The 18,866-nt window shown below is 49.1% G+C and overlaps 1 protein-coding gene across 2 annotated transcripts in view; it reads right to left on the bottom strand.

Annotated features, from left to right (window-relative positions):
* CERKL (ceramide kinase like) overlaps positions 1-17,617 on the bottom strand; it is a 269,313-nt gene extending 251,696 nt beyond the window's left edge. The window contains exon 1 of one of the 2 annotated variants that reach the window (XM_063933331.1): positions 16,866-17,617. In XM_063933331.1, coding sequence (XP_063789401.1) covers positions 16,866-17,274 — 409 coding nt within the window. In that variant the 5' untranslated portion in view covers positions 17,275-17,617. The remainder of the gene's footprint in view (positions 1-16,865) is intronic. The other variant, XM_063933330.1, reaches the window with a different exon arrangement.
* Between the last annotated feature and the right edge of the window lie 1,249 nt (positions 17,618-18,866).

Here is an 18,866-nt window from a genome sequence, read left to right as displayed (position 1 = left end):
CCAGAGACTGATCAAAACTGTAACATAACCCTTATGTAAGCAACAACTATATACAAGTCTTGCAGAACTTAGTCCGCACTGGGACGGGCTCCCAGCATCCTCTACGGACTAGGAGAAAAAGATTTACCGGTAGGTTTAAAATCTTATTTTCTCTTACGTCCTAGAGGATGCTGGGGACTCCGTAAGGACCATGGGGATTATACCAAAGCTCCAGACCAGGCGGGAGAGTGCGGATTACTCTGCAGCACCGATTGAGAAAACATGAGGTCCTCCTCAGCCAAGGTTTAAAACTTGTAGAATTTAGAAAAAGTGTTTGAACCTGACCAAGTAGCATCTCGGCAAAGTTGTAATGCCGAGACACCTCGGGCAGCTGCCCAAGAAGAGCCCACCTTGCTAGTGTAATGGGCCTTTACCGAATTTGGTACCGGCAATCCAGCCGTAGAATGAGCCTGCTGAATCGTGTTACAGATCCAGCGGGCAATAGTCTGCTTAGAAGCCGGGGCACCAACCTTGTTGGCTGCATACAGGACAAACAGTGCCTCTGTTTTCCTAACCCGAGCCATCCTGGCTACATAAACTTTTAAGGCCCTGACTACATCAAGAGACTTGAAATCCTCCAAGTCGCCCGTAGCCACAGGCACCACAATAGGTTGGTTCATATGAAACGATGAAACCACCTTAGGCAGAAATTGAGGACGAGTCCTCAACTCTGAACTATCCGCATGGAAAATCAGATAGGGGCTTTTGTGAGACAAAGCCGCCAATTCGGACACCCGCCTCACAGATGCCAAGGCTAACAACATGACCACTTTCCAAGTGAGAAATTTTAACCCAACTGTTTGAAGAGGTTCAAACCAGTGTGACTTAAGGAACTGTAACACCACGTTAAGGTACCATGGCGCCACTGGGGGCACAAAAGGAAGCTGGATGTGCAGCACTCCCTTTACAAAAGGCTGGACTTCTGGGAGAGAAGCCAATTCCTTCTGAAAGAATATTGACAGGGCCGAAATCTGCACCTTAATAGAGCCTAACTTTAGGCCCATATCCACTCCTGTCTGCAGAAAGTGGAGAAAACGGCCCAGGTGGAAATCTTCCGTAGGAGCATTCTTGGCTTCACACCAAGATACATATTTCCTCCAGATACGGTGATAATGTTTCACCGTCACCTCCTTCCTAGCTTTTATCAGATGACCTCCCCCGGAATACCTTTCCTAGCTAGGATTTGGCGTTCAACCGCCATGCCGTCAAACGTAACCGCAGTAAGTCTTGGAACACGCAGGGCCCCTGCTGCAACAGGTCCTCTCTGAGAGGAAGAGGCCACGGATCTTCTGTGATCATTTCCTGAAGATCTGAATACCAGGCCCTTCGAGGCCAATCTGGAACAATGAGTATTGTCTGCACTCTTGTTCGTCTTATGATTCTCAATATTTTTGAGATGAGTGGAAGAGGAGGGAACACATAGACCAACTGAAACACCCACGGTGTCACCAGGGCGTCCACCGCCACTGCCTGAGGGTCCCTCGACCTGGAACAATACGTCCGAAGCTTCTTGTTGAGGCGTGACGCCATCATGTGTATTTTAGGAAGCCCCCAACGACTTGTTATCTCCGCAAAAACTTCTTGATGAAGACCCCACTCTCCTGGATGGAAGTCTGCTTCCCAGTTGTCCACTCCCGGAATGAAGACTGCTGACAGCGCGCTTACGTGATTTTCCGCCCAGCGAAGAATCCTGGTGGCTTCCACCATTGCCACTCTGCTCCTTGTCCCACCTTGGCGGTTTACATGAGCCACTGCTGATTGAATCAGAACAGGTAGGTCGCGAAGAAGAGGTTCCGCTTGTCGTAGGCCGTTGTATATGGCCCTTAGTTCCAGCACGTTGATGTGTAGACAAGCCTCCTGGCTTGACTACAGTCCCTGAAAATGTCTTCCTTGTGTGACTGCTCCCCATCCTCGGAGGCTCGCGTCCGTGGTTACCAGAACCCAGTCTTGAATGCTGAACCTGCGACCCTCTAGAAGGTGAGCACTGTGCAGCCACCACAGGAGAGACACCCTGGCCCTGGGGGACAGGCTTATTTTCTGATGTATTTGTAGATGGGACCCCGACCACTTGTCCAGAAGGTCCGACTGAAATGTCCTCGCATGGAACCTGCCGAAGGGTATGGCCTCGTAGGCCGCCACCATCTTTCCCAGTACTCGAGTGCATTGATGAACTGACACTCTTTTTGGCTTTAACAGGTCTCTGACCATGCTCTGGAGTTCCTGGGCTTTTTCCGTTGGGAGAAAAACCCTCTTCTTTTCAGTGTCCAGAATCATGCCTAAAATGATAGCCGAGTCGTTGGAATCAACTGCGACTTTGGCAGATTTAGGATCCAGCCGTGTTGCTGCAGCACTCTCAGGGAGAGTGACACGCTTTTCAGCAACTGATCTCTCGATCTCGCTTTTATCAGGAGATCGTCCAAGTATGGGATAATTGTGACTCCTTGCTTACGTAGGAGCACCATCATTTCCGCCATTACCTTGGTGAAAATCCTCGGGGCCGTGGACAGCCCAAACGGCAACGTCTGAAACTGGTAATGACAGTCCTGTACAGCGAATCTCAGGTACGCATGATGAGGAGGATAAATGGGGACATGAAGGTATGCATCCTTTATGTCTAGTGAAACCATAAAATCCCCCCCTTCCAGGCTGGAGATCACTGCCCGGAGAGATTCCATCTTGAATTTGAACTTTTTTAGATACAGGTTTAGGGATTTTAGATTCAGAATGGGTCTGACCGAGCCATCCGGTTTCGGGACCACAAATAGAGTTGAAAAGTACCCCTTCCCCTGTTGCACTAGGGGAACCTTGATAATCACTTGCTGTCGACACAGCTTTTGTATCGCAGCTAAAACTATTTCCCTCTCTGGGGGAGAAGCTGGCAAAGCTGACTTGAAAAATCGGCGAGGAGGCACTTCTTCGAATTCCAGTTTGTAGCCTTGGGATACAATTTCTATTGCCCAAGGATCCACATCTGACAGAACCCAGTCCTGGCTGAAGAGTCGAAGACGTGCCCCCACCGGTGCGGACTCCCACAGTGGAGCCCCAGCGTCATGCGGTGGATTTTGTAGAAGCCGGGGAGGACTTCTGTTCCTGGGAACTAGCCGTAGCAGGCATTCTTTCCCCTCTACCCTTACCTCTGGCGAGGAAGGAAGAGCCCCGACCCCTTCTGGACTTATGCGACCGAACGGACTGCATCTGATATTGAGGTGTTTTCTTTTGCTGTGGGGGAACATAAGGCAAAAAAGAAGATTTACCCGCGGTAGCTGTGGAAACCAGGTCCGCGAGGCCCTCCCCAACTAAAACCTCACCCTTGTAAGGCAAAGTTTCCATATGTATCTTTGAATCGGCATCCCCTGGGCTCACCTAGCTCACAGGGCTCACCTAGCAGAAATTGCCATGGCATTGGCTCTTGAACCCAACAGCCCAACGTCTCTCGCAGCGTCTCTCATATATAACGCTGCGTCTTTTATATGACCCAAGGTCAATAAAATGCTATCCTTATCTAGGGTGTCAATGTCAGATGACAAGTTATCTGCCCATGCTGCTATTGCGCTACATACCCATGCCGACGCTACTGCCGGTCTGAGCAAGGCACCCGCATGTGTATAAATTGATTTTAAAGTAGTCTCCTGTCTGCGATCAGCAGGATCCTTGAGGGCTGCCGTGTCTGGAGACGGTAGCGCCCCCTTTTTGGACAAGCGCGTCAAAGCCTTGTCCACCCTGGGCAAGGATTCCCACCGTAACCTGTCCTGTGCGGGGAAAGGATACGCCATAAGAATTCTCTTGGGAATCTGCAGTTTCTTGTCTGGAGTTTCCCAAGCTTTTTCAAATAAAGCGTTCAGCTCATGAGATGGGGGAAAGGTTATCCTCTATGATATGCAAATCATCTTTTATTGCAATAATCATATAATGAATACGTTTGGCCACCCTTGGGTGTAACCTCGCATCATCGTAGTCGACACTGGAGTCAGAATTCGTGTCGGTATCAGTGTCTGCTACCTGGTACAGGGCACGTTTATGAGACCCTGAAGGGCCTTGTGACACAGTCAAAGCCATGGATTGACTCCCTGTTTTTTCTCTGGACTCTGCTTTGTCCAATCTTTTATGTAATAAAGACACATTTGCATTTAAAACATTACACATATCCATCCAATCAGGTGTCGACTGTGCCGACGAAGACACCACAATCATCTGCTCTACCTCCTCCTTAGACGAGCCTTCCGCTTCAGACATGCCGACACACACGTAGCGACACTCCCACACACCCTGGGATATATATATATATATATGGAGACAGTCCCACAATAAGGCCCTTTGGAGAGACAGAGAGAGAGTATGCCAGCACACACCCAGCGCCACTAGACACTGGAATAAAATCCCAGTCTGTACAGCGCTTTATATATCAATAATACACTCACTGCGCCAAATAAATGTGCCCCACCCCCCTCTTTTTTGCCCTCTGTACTTGTGTTCAGCAGGGGAGAGTCCGGGGAGCAGCTTCTCTGCAGCGTGCTGTGGAGAAAATGGCGCTGGTTAGTGCTGGAGGATCAAGCTCCGCCCCCTCAACGGCAGGCTTCGGTCCCGCTCAAATTCTTTATACTGGCGGGGGTTTATTTAATATACTGCCTACGCAGTATATATATGTCAGCCAGTGTCCCTTGAGGTTTATTATTGCTGCCCAGGGCACCCCCCCCCCCTGTGCCCTGCACCCATACAGTGCCATCAGTGTGTGTGAACGTGGGAGATCTGAAGTCTTCTGCCGCTTTTGAAGTCTTCTTTCTTCTTATACTCACCCGGCTTCTATCTTCTGGCTCTGTGAGGAGGACGGCGGCGCGGCTCCGGGACGAACAGCGAGGATGAGACCTGCGTTCCGACCCTCTGGAGCTAATGGTGTCCAGTAGCCTAAGAAGCAGAGCCTATCATTTAAGTAGCTCTGCTTCTTTCCCCTTAGTCCCATGATGCAGGGAGCCTGTTGCCAGCAGTGCTCCCTGAAAATAAAAAACCTAACAAAAGTCTTTTTCAGAGAAACTCAGTAGAGCTCCCCTGCAGTGCATCCAGTCTCCTCTGGGCACAGGATCTAACTGAGGTCTGGAGGAGGGGCATAGAGGGAGGAGCCAGTGCACACCCATCTAAAGTCTTTGTGCCCATGTCTCCTGCGGAGCCCGTCTATACCCCATGATCCTTACGGAGTCCCCAGCATCCTCTAGGACGTAAGAGAAATCTCCTGGGTTTTGGAGCACACTGCAGTCCACATACAATATATTGGAACATGTGGTTGTGCTATGAATGCAGGAGTAAATGCCATCTTCAGATGTATTCCACTCCCTCAACCCTACCAGTGCGTATACGAGACCTCAGGTATTACTTGCAGAGCTCAGCAGTGTAAAGGTGGTACTCTTAGTCGAAACACCAACGCCGGAATCGCGACAACGGTATAATGCCGCCATCAAAATCCCAAAGGAGATCGGGATCCTAGCGTCAAAATACAGACGCCTGGAATCCTAAATGCATTTTTGTCGGGACGCACTTGCTGCGGGAGGTGGAGGTTAGGTTTAGGATTTAGAAGGGGGGTAAGGGTGCAGGGAAGGGGGTGGTTAGGTACCGGGAGGGGGTGTCAGGGTTAGGCACTTACAACGGGAGGTTAGGGTTAGGCACCAAGTGGGAAGGTTTAGGTTTAGGCAGCAGGGAGAGTTAGACACCCACAAGGGAGGGTTAGGGTAGGGGGCAGGGGAGGGTTAGGGTACTTTCTGTGGGGCTGTTAGGATTCTGATGGTTGGGATGCCGTTGTCGGTACTCTGACCACCGGCATCCTGTCCATCGGTATCATACCGAATCATTGTGAAGTGAACGTTTAAGATTTGGCACAGTTTCACATAACAAAACAAATGCAGGAAGGAGAAATTATGAGTTCCTGAGATTTTTGTACGTATTGTTCCTTTGTGAGATGAAACATTTAAAAAGGAGAGTCCATGGAGAATGGTCACTCCCCCATGTACTATGCACTGGAAATGGTAGGGTTACCGTTCTAACCTATCATTACTGCAACTGGTCTCTGCAGTTTAGGAGGCTTTCATTCAGGTTGGTATGTTCTTTATAAAAGTTAAAAAGGAACCGGGAACAAGGAAATGACAATAACACTCTGCAGCTAGGAAGCTGGGACAAGTTTACACAAGAATTAAGGCTCTTGGGGTTGCAGCATCTCACAAACACTGAAACGCAGACACAAATGCTCAGACAAATTGTTATAACCATTTGATTTAACTAATTTGTCTGAATGACCGTTTTTGCCAGTTTTCCGCCATTTCGGAGCAAATGGTCAATTGTCATTTGCTCCCACACATTACCAGGTCTTCATTCCAACCAGCCATCTTGGACAATCAATCTTTAGGCGTATGGACAGTTTAAGTTATCTACTTTTCTTGGGATACGGTCATTAGGTCGACAAGACTTTGGTCGACATGCATTAGGTCGACATGAGTTTTTTTTTTTTTTATGTTCATTTTTGTAACTTTTTCATACTTTACGATCCACGTGGACTACAATGGGGAATAGTAACCTGTGTCGAGCGCAGCGGTAGCGGAGCGAGGCACCTTGCGCGAAGCATGGCGAGCGGACACGGTGTACTAACTGGGGTTCCCCTGTCACTTTACGAAGAAGACGACCCCAATAAAAATAAGAATTTACTTACCGATAATTCTATTTCTCGGAGTCCGTAGTGGATGCTGGGGTTCCTGAAAGGACCATGGGGAATAGCGGCTCCGCAGGAGACAGGGCACAAAAAAGTAAAGCTTTACTAGGTCAGGTGGTGTGCACTGGCTCCTCCCCCTATGACCCTCCTCCAGACTCCAGTTAGGTACTGTGCCCGGACGAGCATACACAATAAGGGAGGCATTTTGAATCCCGGGTAAGACTCATACCAGCCACACCAATCACACCGTACAACTTGTGATCTAAACCCAGTTAACAGTATGACAACAGAAAGGGCCTCTTAAGATGGCTCCTTAACAATAACCCGAATTAGTTAACAATAACTATGTACAAGTATTGCAGATAATCCGCACTTGGGATGGGCGCCCAGCATCCACTACGGACTCCGAGAAATAGAATTATCGGTAAGTAAATTCTTATTTTCTCTATCGTCCTAAGTGGATGCTGGGGTTCCTGAAAGGACCATGGGGATTATACCAAAGCTCCCAAACGGGCGGGAGAGTGCGGATGACTCTGCAGCACCGAATGAGAGAACTCCAGGTCCTCCTTTGCCAGGGTATCAAATTTGTAAAATTTTACAAACGTGTTCTCCCCCGACCACGTAGCTGCTCGGCAGAGTTGTAATGCCGAGACCCCTCGGGCAGCCGCCCAAGATGAGCCCACCTTCCTTGTGGAGTGGGCTTTTACAGTTTTAGGCTGTGGCAGGCCTGCCACAGAATGTGCAAGTTGAATTGTGTTACAAATCCAACGAGCAATCGACTGCTTAGAAGCAGGTGCGCCCAACTTGTTGGGTGCATACAATATAAACAGCGAGTCAGATTTTCTGACTCCAGCCGTCCTTGCAATGTATATTTTTAAGGCTCTGACAACGTCCAACAACTTGGAGTCCTCCAAGTCGCTAGTGGCCGCAGGCACCACAATAGGTTGGTTCAGATGAAATGCTGATACCACTTTAGGGAGAAAATGCGGACGAGTCCGCAGTTCTGCCCTATCCGAATGGAAGATTAGATAAGGACTTTTATAAGATAAAGCCGCCAATTCAGATACTCTCCTGGCAGAGGCCAGGGCTAGTAACATAGTCACTTTCAATGTGAGATATTTCAAATCCACCTTTTTCAATGGTTCAAACCAATGGGATTTGAGGAAATCTAAAACTACATTTAGATCCCACGGTGCCACCGGAGGCACCACAGGAGGCTGTATATGCAGTACTCCCTTGACAAAAGTCTGGACCTCAGGGACAGAGGCCAATTCTTTTTGGAAGAATATTGACAGGGCCGAAATTTGAACCTTAATGGATCCCAATTTGAGACCCATAGATAATCCTGATTGCAGGAAATGTAGGAAACGACCCAGTTGGAATTCCTCCGTCGGAACCCTCCGATCCTCGCACCACGCTACATATTTTCGCCAAATGCGGTGATAATGTTTCACGGTGACTTCCTTCCGTGCCTTAATCAAGGTAGGAATGACTTCTTCTGGAATGCCTTTCCCTTTTAGGATCTGGCGTTCAACCGCCATGCCGTCAAACGCAGCCGCGGTAAGTCTTGAAAAAGACAGGGACCCTGCTGTAGCAGGTCCCTTCTCAGAGGTAGAGGCCACGGTTCGTCCGTGAGCATCTCTTGAAGTTCCGGATACCAAGTCCTTCTCGGCCAATCCGGAACCACTAGTATTGTTCTTACTCTTCTTTGCCGTATGATCTTCAATACCTTTGGTATGAGCGGCAGAGGAGGAAACACATACACTGACTGGTACACCCAAGGAGTTACCAGTGCGTCCACAGCTATTGCCTGTGGATCTCTTGACCTGGCGCAATATTTGTCCAGTTTCTTGTTGAGGCGAGACGCCATCATGTCTACAATTGGTCTTTCCCAACGGTCTATTAACATGTTGAAGACTTCTGGATGTAGACCCCACTCTCCCGGATGAAGATCGTGTCTGCTGAGGAAGTCTGCTTCCCAGTTGTCCACGCCCGGGATGAACACTGCTGACAGTGCTATCACGTGATTCTCCGCCCAGCGAAGAATCTTGGCAGCTTCTGCCATTGCACTCCTGCTTCTTGTGCCGCCCTGCCTGTTTACATGGGCGACCGCCGTGATGTTGTCCGACTGAATCAACACCGGCTTTCCTTGCAGGAGAAGTTCCGCCTGGCTTAGAGCATTGTAGATTGCTCTTAGTTCCAGAATGTTTATGTGAAGAGACTTTTCCAGACTCGTCCATACTCCCTGGAAGTTTCTTCCTTGTGTGACTGCTCCCCAGCCTCTCAGGCTGGCGTCCGTGGTCACCAGGATCCAATCCTGAATGCCGAATCTGCGGCCTTCTAATAGGTGAGCCTTCTGCAACCACCACAGAAGTGACACCCTTGTCTTTGGTGACAGGGTTATTCGCAGGTGCATCTGCAGATGCGACCCTGACCATTTGTCCAACAGATCCCTTTGGAATATTCTTGCATGGAATCTGCCGAATGGAATTGCTTCGTAAGAAGCCACCATTTTTCCCAGGACTCTTGTGCATTGATGTACTGACACTTTTCCTGGTTTTAGGAGGTTCCTGACCAGATCGGATAACTCCTTGGCTTTTTCCTCTGGAAGGAAAACCTTTTTCTGAACCGTGTCCAGAATCATTCCTAGGAACAGCAGACGAGTTGTCGGGATTAAATGGGATTTTGGAATATTCAGAATCCACCCGTGTTGTCTTAGCACCTCTTGAGATAGTGCTAAAGCTGTCTCCAGCTGTTCTCTGGACCTTGCCCTTATTAGGAGATCGTCCAAGTATGGGATAACTAATACGCCTTTTCTTCGAAGAAGAATCATCATCTCGGCCATTACCTTGGTAAAGACCCGAGGCGCCGTGGACAATCCGAACGGCAGCGTCTGAAACTGATAGTGACAGTTTTGAACAATGAACCTGAGGTACCCCTGGTGTGCGGGGTAAATCGGAACGTGTAGATACGCATCCTTGATGTCCAAGGATACCATAAAGTCCCCTTCTTCCAGGTTCGCTATCACTGCTCTGAGTGACTCCATCTTGAACTTGAACTTTTTTATGTAGAGGTTCAAGGACTTCAGATGTTGTAATAGGGGTACTTTGACTATCACCTGCTGAGCGTACAGCTTGTGAATGGCTTCCAACACCCTCTCCCTTTCGGAAGAGACGGTTGGTAAGGCAGACTTCAGGAAACGATGAGGAGGATCCGTCTCTAATTCCAACCTGTACCCCTGAGATATTATCTGCAGGATCCAGGGGTCTACCTGCGAGTGAGCCCACTGCGCGCTGTAATTTTTGAGACGGCCCCCCACTGTCCCCGAGTCCGCTTGAGAGGCCCCAGCGTCATGCTGAGGTTTTTGCAGGAGCCGGGGAGGGCTTCTGTTCCTGGGAAGGAGCTGCCTGTTGGTGTCTCTTCCCTCTTCCTCTGCCTCGTGGCAGATACGACAAGCCCTTTGCTCTCTTATTTTTGTAGGAGCGAAAAGGCTGCGGTTGAAAGGTCGGTGCCTTTCTCTGTTGGGGAGTGACTTGAGGTAAAAAAGTGGATTTCCCGGCAGTAGCCGTGGCCACCAAGTCTGATAGACCAACTCCAAATAACTCCTCCCCTTTATACGGCAAAACCTCCATGTGACGTTTTGAATCCGCATCGCCTGTCCACTGTCGTGTCCATAAGGCTCTTCTGGCTGAAATGGACATAGCACTCATCCGAGATGCCAGTGTGCAAATATCCCTCTGTGCATCACGCATATAGATAAATGCATCCTTTATTTGTTCTAACGACAGTAAAACATTGTCCCTATCTAGGGTATCAATATTTTCAATCAGGGATTCTGACCAAACTACTCCAGCACTGCACATCCAGGCAGTTGCTATAGCTGGTCGTAGTATAACACCTGCATGTGTGTATATATTCTTTTGAATAACTTCCATCTTTCTATCTGATGGATCCTTAAGTGCGGCCGTCTCAGGAGAGGGTAACGCCACTTGTTTGGATAAGCGTGTGAGCGCCTTGTCCACCTTAGGGGGTGTTTCCCAGCGCGCCCTAACCTCTGGCGGGAAAGGGTATAATGCCAATAACTTTTTTGAAATTATCAACTTTTTATCAGGAGCAACCCACGCTTCATCACACACGTCATTTAATTCTTCTGATTCAGGAAAAACTGTTTGTAGTTTTTTCACACCATACATAATACCCTGTTTTACGGTATCTGTAGTATCAGCTAAATGTAACGTCTCCTTCATTGCCAAAATCATATAACGTGTGGCCCTACTGGAAAATACGTTTGAATTTCTACCGTCGTCACTGGAATCAGTGCCCGTGTCTGGGTCTGTGTCGACCGACTGAGGCAAAGGGCGTTTTACAGCCCCTGACGGTGTTTGAGGCGCCTGGACAGGCATTAATTGATTGTCCGGCCGCCTCATGTCCTCAACTGACTGTTTAAGGGAAGATAAACCATCACGTAATTCCACAAATAAAGGCATCCATTCTGGTGTCGACCCCCTGGGGGGTGACATCTGCATATTTGGCAATTGCTCCGCCTCCACACCAATATCGTCCTCATACATGTCGACACCACGTACCGACACACACCGCAAACTCACAGGGAATGCTCTAATGAAGACAGGACCCACTAGCCCTTTTGGGGAGACAGAGGGAGAGTCTGCCAGCACACACCACAAAGCGCTATATATACAAGGGATATCCTTATATTAAGTGCTCCCTTATAGCTGCTTTAATATATATATATATAGCCATTAATGTGCCCCCCCTCTCTGTTTTACCCTGTTTCTGTAGTGCAGTGCAGGGGAGAGACCTGGGAGCCGTTCTGACCAGCGGAGCTGTGACAGAAAATGGCGCCGTGTGCTGAGGAGATAGGCCCCGCCCCTTTTTCGGCGGGTTCTTCTCCCGCTATTTTTCCAGTCAGGCAGGGGTTAAATATCTCCATATAGCCCCTATGGGCTATATGTGAGGTATTTTTAGCCTTGTATAAGGTTTATATTTGCCTCTCAGAGCGCCCCCCCCCAGCGCTCTGCACCCTCAGTGACTGCCCAGTGAAGTGTGCTGAGAGGAAAATGGCGCACAGCTGCAGTGCTGTGCGCTACCTTATGAAGACTGAGGAGTCTTCAGCCGCCGGTTTCCGGACCTCTTCACGCTTCAGCATCTGCAAGGGGGTCGGCGGCGCGGCTCCGGGACCGGACTCCACGGCTGGGCCTGTGTTCGATCCCTCTGGAGCTAATGGTGTCCAGTAGCCAAGCAGCAAATCCACTCTGCATGCAGGTGAGTTTACTACTTTCCCCCTAAGTCCCACGTTGCAGTGATCCTGTTGCCAGCAGGACTCACTGTAAAGAAAAAAACCTAAACTAAACTTTCTCTAAGCAGCTCTTTAGGAGAGCCACCTAGATTGCACCCTTCTCGTTCGGGCACAAAATCTAACTGGAGTCTGGAGGAGGGTCATAGGGGGAGGAGCCAGTGCACACCACCTGACCTAGTAAAGCTTTACTTTTTTGTGCCCTGTCTCCTGCGGAGCCGCTATTCCCCATGGTCCTTTCAGGAACCCCAGCATCCACTTAGGACGATAGAGAAAAGTTAAAAAAACCATGTCGACCTTTTTCCATGTCGACCAATAGTGGTCGACCTAATGACTGTCGACCTAAAGTGACAGGAGATCGAGGGGCGATATTCAAATGCATCCACTTATCGCGCTGATCGCGCCCATTACACTCAGAATTAGGTGCGCAATGCACCAAAACCGGACTAAAGTAATGGGCGCGAGAGTGAAAAGACCCTTTTGGGCGCCAAAATGGGTCTCTTTACGTGCATTTCAGCTCGCTACCCCCGGGGGTATCGGGGTGAAATTAACTTGTCGCGACCATCGGCAGTAACATTAGAATACTGCCGGTGGGCGCAATAGGGGGCGGGAGAGGGGGGCAGAGATTTGAATCTCGCACAGTGTCTTTTTGACGAGGGAGCAAGCAAGGAACTATGGCCCTCATTCCGAGTTGTTCGCTCGCAAGGCGATTTTAGCAGAGTTACACACGCTAAGCCTCCGCCTACTGGGAGTGAATCTTAGCTTCTTAAAATTGCGAACGATGTATTCGCAATATTGCGATTACAAACTACTTAGCAGTTTCAGAGTAGCTTCAGACTTACTCGGCATCTGCGATCAGTTCAGTGCTTATCGTTCCTGGTTTGACGTCACAAACACACCCAGCGTTCGGCCAGACACTCCCCCGTTTCTCCAGCCACTCCCGCGTTTTTTCCGGAAACTGTAGCGTTTTTATCCACACGCCCATAAAACGACGTGTTTCCGCCCAGTAACACCCATTTCCTGTCAATCACATTACGATCGCCGGAGCGAAGAAAAAGCCGTGAGTAAAAAAACTATCTTCATAGCAAAAATACTTGGCGCAGTCGCAGTGCGAACATTGCGCATGCGTACTAAGCAGAAAAACGCTGCGATGCGAAGAAAATTACCGAGCGAACGACTCGGAATGACCCCCTATGTTTACACACACGGCATGTGGAGCAGGCAGAGCATGAACCGAGTGTATGTGAAGTTTACTCAATGGATGATTCAATGGGAACATTGTAAAGAATCAATGGTATGTAAGGTAACTTTAGCACAATCTACATGTATAAGCCATCTGTTCATAAATGGGAAAGTGACAATTAATGATTCTAACGACCTATAGAAGAAGTAAAGCAAGAACAATATTTTGAAAGTTACGACACAAAATGATTCTGAAGTTGCTCACTGTATAATTCCATATTGCTGTTAACATCAGTCACACATCTATGGTAACTAATTAATTCTCAATGGCAAGTGGAATTCATTGCATGAATGTCCTCCTTTGTATTAAGCTTTTGGAATGGAGCAGCACTCCGTGAACAACCTCAGAACAAATTTCAGGAAAGACAATTCCAGTTTACCTTCTTCTACACTAGTATGGGTATATTTACTAAAGTGCAGAATTTTAGAAGTGGAGATGTTGCCCAATCGGATTCTAGCCATAATCTTCTAGAAGGGGTTAGATAAATGATAAATTTAATCTGATTGGTTGCTAGGGGCAACTTCTCCACTTTTTAAAAAAACTGCACTTTAGTGAATATACTCTGTAATATGCAGCCAGTGAGTCGGGTCTACAAAAATGGACCCCAGGATCTGTTTTTGGCATTACTGTATGCCAGATATTATGTACCTCCTCTAAGGATCCCAGAGCAATAGTACAGCGACGTTGTGGCCTTATGTCAATCACACACTGACACTTTGGGACGGATTCAAATTTCCCCCCTCCCTCCCGCCCGCTATTCTAATGTGGCTGCGCGAGCTGAAATGCGCAAAAAGAGACCCATTTGGGCGCCCAAACGGGTCTTATCACGCTCGCACCCATGACTTTAGTCGGGTTTAGGTGATTTGTGCGCCTAAACCCGAGTATAATGGGCGCGATCAGTACGATAACTGGGGGCATTTGAACATCGCCCCTTGATCTCCCGTCACTTTATGGGAGTGCGATGTGATTTGAATTCCACCCTTTGGGTCTTAGCTGAAAAAACTGTTCAGCATGACTGTACTACAACATACCCAAAAACATTTGGGCAAGATTTTGTTGCAAGTACAATAGATTTTTTTTTTGGAGTTGCAGGATTATTTCAACTATCTACCAAGAGCATATCAGATAGTCCTAGTCTGCCAGACAAACACCTTGGGCCAAATGTAATAGAGTGAGAGCTTCAGAAAGTGAGAGATTTGGTAAGGTTTTTCAGTTTTTTTTTAAAGTGGCAATCATTTACACTGCAAAACCAGGTTGATCTTGCTGTGTAAATGATTGCCACTTTAAAAAAAAAACTGCAAAACTTTACCAAATCTCTCACTTTTTGAAACTCTCACTCTATTACATTTGGCCCCTGATGTCAGGATGAGACAAAAGTTAATCTGTCCTCCTTCAGGACACTTGAACTAACAAGGAGACCAATTGTCCCCGGCATCACTAGGCACAACAATCCCACCTTAGATCCGGAAGGTGTATATATATTTCCCATGAAAACATCTTAAGTGTCATGATTGTATTATTACGCCTGCAGCCAAACATGCCTGGCAAAAGGTATCACATTTCTATGGGAAAAGCGTTAAGTACTGTAGCTGACGTGACAGGATCTATAGGAGACGACAATGCCTATTATCAGAAAGACCACACTAAAACCAGCGGTGTCTCTAGAGAGTAGGAGACCCGTGTGCAGACTTCGTGTGTGGGCCCCCTCCTCACCCGTAGCCGTCGCGCCGCTGCTAGCGCTCTGAGCGCTGGAGACTCTGGCACAGTGCCAGAGTCTGCAGCACATGCGCAGGACTCCGATAAAATGGCCACCGCGCCAGTGCACTAGCAGCGGCGCGACGGCTACAGGAGAGGAGGGGGCCCACACACGGTCAGCGATGGATTCCGGAAAGGTAAGTATAGGAGAAATGGGTGCAGTGTGTGCGGTGTGGGCCCCCCCTGGACTCAGGGGCCCGCGTGCAAAGCACAAACTGCACCCATTATAGAAACGCCAATGCCTGAAACCTACTATATAGGTCTGAAGAGACATTGGGGCAGATGTATTAACCTGGAGAAGGCATTAGGAAGTGATAAACCAGTGATATGTGCAAGGTGATAAAGGCACCAGCCAATCAGATCCTAACTGTTAATTTACATATTAGAGCGGATTGGCTGGTGCCTTTATCACCTTGTACAGATCACTGGTTTATCACTTCCTTATGCCTTCTCCAGGGTAATACATCTGCCCCCAAGTTTTCAGCAGTTATCTGAAACACATGCAGCACTGGAGTTTGCATACATCTGAACGTCAGTAACAGCATGTATCGTAGATAACTTCAATGCAGCCTGTGCATTTCAAACAGTGTATCAGATAGTCATTATCCACTTTATTACCCAGGTAGATCACCCCCATGGGTAGGAGACTTGTGGCTATCCAACTGCTGTGGAACTACACATCCCAGCATGCCCTACCACAGGTTTGCTGTTAGGATGTTCTAAAACTGTGGCAGGGCATGCTGGGATGTTTTTTCTACAGCAGCTGGAGAGCCACAGGTTGCCTATCCCTACCCTAAGCCAAGGGTAGTCAAACTGTGGCAGGGCATGCTGGGATGTGTAGTTCCACAGATGTTGGTGTGCCGCATGTTGCCTGCTGATGCCCTAAAGCAGAAGTTCCCATACACGGTCCTCAAGGAACCCCAATGGTCCAAGTTTTAAATGTATCCATGCTTGGACACAGGTGACTTAATTAGCACCTAAGTCAATTTGATTTAACCATCTGTGCTGAGCCATGGCTATACCTAAATCCTGGACTGTTGGCGTGCCTTGAGGACCGCGTCTCAGAACCTCTGCCCTAGAGCAAAGGTTCCCAAACGCATACCTTCCAACATGACCCTCTCCAGGAGAGACAGAATGCTCTGCTTCTGGACTTCCCTCTTAATTTATGATTGTCTGCACCTATGTTGAACAGGTAAATGGATAAGAAAGGTGTTTCAGCACAGGTGATGGCAATTCATAAATTAAGAAGAAAGTCCAGGAGCAGAGCATTCTGTCCCTCCTGGACAGAATGTTGGGAGGTATGCAAACGCAGTCCTCAAGGCATAGTTTTAAGGATAGCCATGCTAGAGCACAGATTGTTAAATCAAATTGAAGAACTAATTAAGTCACCATGGATATCCTTAATACCTGGACTGTTAGGGTGCCTTGAGGATGAGTTTGGGAACTTCTGGCCTAGAGTGAATATAGGACACAGGGGGGAGATTTATCAAACCTTGAAGAGAGAAGGTTAAGTACTGATTAATCAGCTTCTGGCATTTTACAGGCAGCGTTTGAGAAATGGCAGTAGCTGATTGGTTGGTACTTTCTCTCTGTCCAAACTTTGATAAATCTTAGTTTCCCAAGTTTGGCAAAGTTCGGTACTCAAGGCAACCTAACCATCCAGGTTTGCAGGATATCCAGGCTTAAGCAAATGTGTTTTAATGAGTACCTCCGTTTCAATTAACCATTTGTGCTCAATTCTGCACAACTGGGCTGTTAGGGCGCCTTAAAGTTTGGGAAACGGTGCCCCAATGACCCCTCCCAGTCATCCACCTCCTCCTCCTCACCTGGGCTCTCGGGGCGGATGGGGCTCCACAGCAGGCGGCTGGCGGTCAGCAGCACATCGCAGCTCCTCTTACCGATCTCAAAGATGCCCCGCAGCAGGGCGCTCTCCTCCCGTCCCAGGTCCCGGGACAGCCGGGCACTGCCCAGGGAGCGCTCCTCCGGGTCACTGCACGAGCTCCACTCCTCGCAGCGGTCACTCAGCCGCCCGGGCACCGAGGCAGGGCGCTTCACTAGCCGGGCGGGACTCGGGGCACTCCCCTCGCTCCATGCGCTCACACGCCGACAGGAGCCCGGCAGGTGGAGGGTGTCCCCCATGCTGCTGCTGCTGCTGCGCCGGCTCCGGTGCTTGTGAGCGGGGCCCTGCTGGCGGCGGCTGCTGCCGGGGCAACGCACGGGGGCGCGCGACGCCATCTCCCCGTGTCTGTCACGAGGGCGCGCACATAGCCTGAGGGGTGTGTGTGACTGATAGCATAATAACTACAGTAATAATAATAATGACATCCGCTAAATAAAATAACCCGCTGTCTCTGGATGCCCGCTACACCTCTGTACCAGGCCGGGTCACTGTTGTGTACTGTCGTTAATACCTCTTTTCCACTAGCTCAAAAAACACGGGTAAATGCACAGGGGCGCGTATTTACCTGTGTTTTTTGCTAGTGGAAAAGGGTCCCTCTGCAAAAACCCGGATCAAGTGATACCCCTTTTCCACTAGCTAGCACGGGTCGCAGCCGGGAGCCTGACACGGCTGCAACCCGTGCTAGAGCCCACTTCTACACTGCGCTCGGCAGGGGCGGCGCTGTGAGATCACATGATCTCCCAGCGCCGCCCTTCCATACACTGTGAACGAGAGCCGTGTCGCATCGACACAGCTTCCGTTTACACTACACAGCTTACCGGGTTCAACCCGGTAGCTGTGCAGTGTAAACGGAAGCCGTGTCGATGGGATACGGCTGCCGTTCACAGTCTATGGAAGGGCGGCGCTGATCTCCCAGTGCTGTTCCTGCCGCGTTGCCAGCATATTGCCGGGTTGGTGAGTGCAGTGGGAAAGGGGGCTGAGCACGGGCCGCAGCCGGGGGTAGCACACGTGTCAGGCTCCCGGCTGCGACCCGTGCTTCTTAGGTGGAAAAGGGTAGACTGCCAGATTTGAACACGGGTTATTGGCACATGATCGCGCATAACCCGTGGTCATGTGCAGTCTGAAAGGTACTAAGGGAAAAATACCAGAGCGTATTTCACCCCTGGTAGCGAGCTAGGTTGAACTCGTGTTCAACCCGGCTCGCTGTGCTGTGTGAACGGGAGCCGGGTCGATGCAACCCGTTTCCCATTAACTGTGTGTGTACGGGCGGTGCATGGAGATCATGTGATCTCCAAACGCAGTCACCGCTAATGTCACCAATGCGGCAATATGCCGGGTTGCAGACAGCGGCGGCGGGGCGCCTGAGGCGGATAGCACTTAGGGAGCTCTTGTGTCAGGCTCCTGGGTGCGATCCGCCTCAGGCGGTGTGAAAGGGGTATTACTTACAGGACACAGCACACACTACCTACAGATCATCATTTATTACTAGAAGGAAGACAACTAATGCAGAACACTGTTTACGGTGCACAATGTGCTAATATCTAGTTATATATCTGTCTATCTGTGACTGGCATGGGTACACACTGGCCGATATAGCGTCCATTCGATATGTCGTTAGCGGGTCAGTGCCGACATTCACAGGAATATCGGGTCGGCCTTGGAGCACAAAAGATGATATATTTCTCATACGTCCTACAGGATGCTGGGGACTCCAAAAGGATCATGGGGTATAGACGGATCCGCAGGAGCTTGGGCACACTATAAAGACTTAAACTGGGTGTGAACTGGCTCCTCCCTCTATGCCCCTCCTCCAGACCTCAGTTAGACTTTGTGCCCAGGAGTGATGGGTCACACACTAGGGGAGCTCTCCTGAGTTTCTTTAAAAGACTTTATGTTAGGTTTTTTATTTTCAGGGAGACCTGCTAGC

The sequence above is a fragment of the Pseudophryne corroboree genome, chromosome 7 (genome assembly GCF_028390025.1).
Source record: "Pseudophryne corroboree isolate aPseCor3 chromosome 7, aPseCor3.hap2, whole genome shotgun sequence".
Lineage (NCBI taxonomy): Eukaryota > Metazoa > Chordata > Amphibia > Anura > Myobatrachidae > Pseudophryne > Pseudophryne corroboree.
Note: the sequence above shows the minus strand (reverse complement) of the source record. Positions and strands in the feature narration are given on the sequence as shown.